This window comes from Chanodichthys erythropterus, chromosome 2, assembly GCF_024489055.1.
Source record: "Chanodichthys erythropterus isolate Z2021 chromosome 2, ASM2448905v1, whole genome shotgun sequence".
In the NCBI taxonomy this organism is placed as follows: domain Eukaryota; kingdom Metazoa; phylum Chordata; class Actinopteri; order Cypriniformes; family Xenocyprididae; genus Chanodichthys; species Chanodichthys erythropterus.
The window spans coordinates 34,177,724-34,183,252 of NC_090222.1; the positions used below are offsets into that span (position 1 = coordinate 34,177,724).

At 33.8% G+C, this 5,529-nt stretch overlaps 1 protein-coding gene across 1 annotated transcript; it reads right to left on the reverse strand.

Annotated features, from left to right (window-relative positions):
- Positions 1-1,550: 1,550 nt before the first annotated feature.
- On the reverse strand, positions 1,551-5,288 carry LOC137028073 (interferon-induced transmembrane protein 1-like). Its single transcript, XM_067396798.1, has 2 exons — positions 4,891-5,288; positions 1,551-1,881 (listed from the first exon to the last, which is right to left on the reverse strand). Exons 1-2 carry the CDS (start codon positions 5,206-5,208, stop codon positions 1,735-1,737), a joined length of 465 nt encoding a protein of 154 aa, XP_067252899.1. The 5' UTR covers positions 5,209-5,288; the 3' UTR covers positions 1,551-1,734.
- Between the last annotated feature and the right edge of the window lie 241 nt (positions 5,289-5,529).

Consider the following 5,529-nt stretch of genomic DNA (forward strand, 5'->3'; position numbering starts at 1 on the left):
CAAAGTTGCTATCTGGGATTGTCATTTGGAACTGATTTATAGAGCTATTTTTATTAAAAAATATATGTTGATAATGATTAAACATTTCAGTGCCCTCCAAAGGCCATTTTAGCTTAATTTAATGAATAATGCTTATACACTATAAACCAACAAAGAAAAATGTTTAAGGTACAGTAGCCCCAAATATTATATTATATTATATTATATTATATTATATTATATTATATTATATTATATTATATTATATTATAATTATATTATATTATATTATATTATATTATATTATATTATATTATATTATATTATATTATATTATATTATATTATATTGACCTTTTGATTCCTATCTATCAAGGACTTAGCAAGTTGTACAGAAGTGGCTACCCCAAAATACACTTTTTTATGAGTGAGTAGTAGGCAACTGACTAAAAAGGTAGCAACCTGCTAACCCTGCACCCTATGACTAAGAGCCGACAGGCTAATTTGTGTCTGTGAGATCCATGTAACTGAAAGTACATACAATAGATGCTCAGAATGATCAAATGTCCAAATTATTAAAACACACCTAATCTTCTGATCAGCTATTAATTGTAATCATAATAACTATACTTGAAGTTACTTGAAATTAGAGATTAGAGATCAGAATAAATTACCGATGGAGTAAATTGGAATTGGAAAAACAAATTTTAATAAATAAGTGATTTTTACAGAAGTGTTAAGACCTACACGCATTATACCTTCGCCCGCGTCGTTGGATTCCGTCATTGGGCCGATGGGAGGTCTTTACGTGGATCAGGGTAGGATCTGAACTCTGCAGGTATAGGTAGATCTCCAGGAACAGGACTGGGCACACCTGTTGTGTAGGTTGCCCTGAGTCTGTTTTGCTGCACTAAACTTAGCAATATAACAGATATTATAACTAACTATAACAGATATTTTAAAGTAGGCAAATAAATAAAATACAGGAGTGAAAGATTACTCACACTCTGCTTTTAAACAGACATTTTTCAGATTCACCACATGACAATTTATTAATTTATTTACAAAATACCAATTCAAAATTGATTAAAACAATATATATATATATATATATATATATATATATATATATATATATATATATATATATATATATATATATATATATATATATATATATATATAAGCATATGCATATTTCCTTTTGAGTTGAAAATATAATGTAGCAAATTTGTAAAACTGCACATCTGCACACAAGATATTTAAGACTAGCAAAAATTCTAAACAAAACATTACTGCTAGAACTTATGTAGCCCTCATGTGTTCATTGAGTTTTGTCTTCCGGTTTGTATTTCCATAGCATGAGATCTTACAGATGAATTAACCGCTCATTTTAAACTGTTCCTGGTCTACTGACATTTGTTATGACAAAAAACTGCATTGAAAATGTATATGTGTTAATGTAAATGGTTTAGTCTTACAGTTTGCTATAAAATAAGACAGCAGACCAGTATGCATTAAAAATATATTTCTGTTATTAATTACTGAAAATGTAATTCAATAATTAAGAAAAAACAAGAAAAGGTTCTGTTTTTCATGAAACATTTAATTGGCCAATCAAGTCACACCAACATGTCATCAACATAACATTAACCAGCTTTGTTTTAAGTACAATTATTGAGTTTTTAAGTACAAATAACATTTAAATGCAGAGAACTCTGTAATCTGCATCCAAACATGACAGCTCTAACAGCTGTTATCTCGTATTCAACACAATCTGTAAGATAATAAACGCTACAATGATGACAAGCCCAATAGCAACGCTGGCGTGATTCAGGGTGCGTGCCGTTTTGGAGTTCTTCTCTGCTAATGCTTGCTGTCCTGAGAAGTTGGCATTTCGAGTCTGTGAAAACAATTATGAAACATAATGTTAACCACTTCAGTTCTCGTTCTGTATTTCTTTGAGCCAGTGGCACATGGGGAATTCTCAAATGAGTGGGCAAACTCCACTCTGTGGATGGGTTTTCTTATAGTTCAACATATATGATTAATTTCCATTTGATAGAATTTTTCCAGGTTAAACAAACAATATTCATTTTAACTTGCAAAATTATGTTTATTTATTAAAAACAAGTCACACCAACATGTCATCAAGTTTATACATTTTAACATTTCATTTTATTTATTGCAATATATGCCAAATAATGTTAATGTAGTTAAACTTCTTGTCATTAAGTCATGAAGGTTGCAGGAAACCTTTTATTTGACTGATCTGAGCACTCATAAAAAAAAAAAAAAAAATGGTTTGCTCACGGATCTTCATTCTGAGTTGTTTACTTTGTAATTAATCCGGTCATTTATATCAGTTTGACCGCTTCAGGCTGCTTTGCCAGGCATTGACAGTGTGTCAACATAAAACATCTGCTGTTTGCATTCATTTTAACCCATTCAAGCACTCCTGAGCCAACTAATCAAGCTTCTCACATAAACATGGAAGTTCAACACATAGTCACAGATGTAAGTGTGGTCCATTAATCAAAAGTTACACACTTCATGCATTAAATGCCATTTAAGTTGACGAGTGGTCAAATGTGAGTGCTGGGACAAGCCTGTCCAACTGTTTTTTTCTATGATTTAAGAGATTTCACTGAAGGAAATTGAAGTATTAAACTATGTGGTACAATAGTTTTTGCATTTATTATTTAGTGTTGTTTGCAACAATAATGGTAACTTCATAAAGTTAATTTAACTTTATGAAGTTACCTTTTATTATCGATCTCCTGAATATGTTTTTGCTTAATTATGCACATTGATAACCAAGTTTTCATATGACCAAGTTAAACTATTAGCAAAGGTGAGCTATGCTCACCTGCTTAGCTAATGCAGTCATCCAAAGATTGTTAGCTAGATGCGTGTTGAAAACGACTGGCTTTTTCACAATTTTCACATATTAAAATGTTAAGTAAATAAGGTAAAGTTGCCAGACAGCGCTAGCATTTTCGATCATTTTCGCAAAACTTTCATGGCCCCCAGAATATTTTGTTGTATGTACATAAACATGCAATATTTCAAAAGAAAGAATGGAGCCTCTGTTTTTATTCTAACTTCATGCATTCTTTTTTATCAACTTGAATGGGGATAAGTTTCAGATCGGATTCAGAAAGATGATTAGATTGTGTTCATCAACACCCTCAAAGCTTTGCAGTCATGTACTGGGTCGATAATTCATTTGGTAACGTTATGTTTTGATTTATATTATGTTTAATGTTTGATGATCGCGTTATTTTACATGTGCATAAGCAATTTTAATCGCTTGTTTCTGCTTCTTCACCTGTGTTTTGATCAGGAGATTCTGTAAGATGCATAAAAGCCTAAAATGCATAAAATTTTACTCACGGTAGGAACTTTACTTCAGAATTTCTAAAATTTGTTTGTAGTCTTTACTTGAAAACATGCTGTTACTCTTATATTTTCAAATAAAAAAAGTCATACTTGTTTGTTTTTCAGGTAAATTATTTATACTGGACTACTTCAGGAAAAATAATATAATTATTATATTATGTCCGTGCCATTCTGCGGAGAGCAGAACTCTATGAGAAGACAGACAAGCTTGATGAAGCTCTATAGGACTACAAAACTGTCTTGGAGAAAGACCCGTGCATCCCTGCAGCTAGAGAGGCCTGTAAGCGGTTGCCACGACAAATTGAAGAGTGCAACAAGAAGCTGAAAGAAGAGATGATGAGTAAGCTGAAAGACTTGATTTTACGACCCTTTGGTCTCTATACCTCCAACTTCCAGGTCAACCAAGATGCCAACACAAGATCCTACTCCCTTAATTTTGTTCAGAATCCCAATAACAACAACAGATAGCAGTCTAAAGTCTGTTATTACACTGAAAAACTGTCAACCGCCCCATTCAAGTGTTCGGACTATCTAGTCATATTCCCTGTCTGCGCTAATTCATTGATGCATTTTTGCAGAATTTCTTGTCACAGACAAGTAATATAAGCCATTTCCATTAGATTTGGCCAATTACATTATCAGCTCATGTCAGGTGGCTTTGAAGTCTGTATTATTTAGATAATTTTTCTTTAAAATGTTTTGCTGTAGATAAGGTCTCCAGTGCCACACCTCTTTTACTAGAAGTGAAAGTCATTTACGGGAAGCCACTGACCACTGGACCAACGCCCATCCATATAGACAATTATCAGTGGAGCATGGTGGTTATGTTTTGAAAGCATTAACTTGCATTAATGTGCAGCTGCATCTCTTTATAAAATTAATTATTTAAGTGAACTCAACCTAATGGAGACATACTTTGTATGTCAAGCACAAGAATCATTGCAGTATTCCAAAATACAGTAGTGAATCACTGTGTGGGATCAATGCGGGGGATGTTTAAGCTTACAGATCAACCAATTAGGAAACATTCTTAAACGTATCATACATTTGCACTTTTGTCTGGCACTGCGCTTTTCCGTCCTCTCCCAAACATATCATACAAACATATTATTAACACAAAATTTCTTTCCCCAAAGAACCACAAATTGGTTCATAGAAATCATTCTTCATACAGTATAAATAATTGATAATAATTTTCCATAGATTTTTTCATTACATGGCCATTAAAGAATAAATATTAATAAATAATTAATGTCTGTAATTATGAACTTGATGATTACCAAACTCCTTACCATGTATATATTTGATATTTTACATTACTAAACACTGAAATGTAATCCACGGTAACAGACATGCCTAAATATTTTGACTTCTCTATTATCGCATAAACCTCATTTTTGTGGATTTTTTTTCTGCAATTTCATGGTTAATTATGCTTATGAAGATTAAAGAAATTAAATAAATAGTTATAAAATAGAAATAAGAGGAAAGTACATTGACTAATACTTACGGAGCAGGAGAAAACCAGTGCAGCGATGCCCAAAGGTAAGCAGCAGCACAGCATGTTAAAGATGGAATAGCACAGGTAATCTGGCTCTGGATTGGCCAGTGGAGCAGCGGTCACAAAAACTGCTGGCTGCATGGCGACCATGGGTTGCCCTGGATATTGCCCTTGGACATAGGGGCCCTGGGGGACTGGCTGGCTTGGAAAGGAGGTCGGGTATCCAGCAGGACTTTCCTGGTATGCTGGTGGTGGTGGTGTAGGCTGCAGCATCCCTGATTTCTCTGATGAATTCCAGGCACCTTGGGGCTGATTCTTGGGATCCATTTTTCTGATTATTAGCTTTTGACTTTGATTGTAATTTCCCTTTTTCCTTGTGCTCTGTAGAGACGTATGTATTGCTGTACTCTGGTTCAGACTCTTATATAACTTGGTGATGAATGGGAGGCGAGTTGCTGGTTGTAGGGGAGTGACAAGAACTTTGGCACTGTTCCCATCATACTGTGTGACTGCAGGAGCCACCACGTGGTTTCACAATAACCCTAATAAGAGACATGAAATATCAGGAGGATCAGGATCAGGATTATTATTTTATCACAACCAAGCATATCGTTGTGACAGTGAATCTTCTTTTTAAAGGGGTCATGA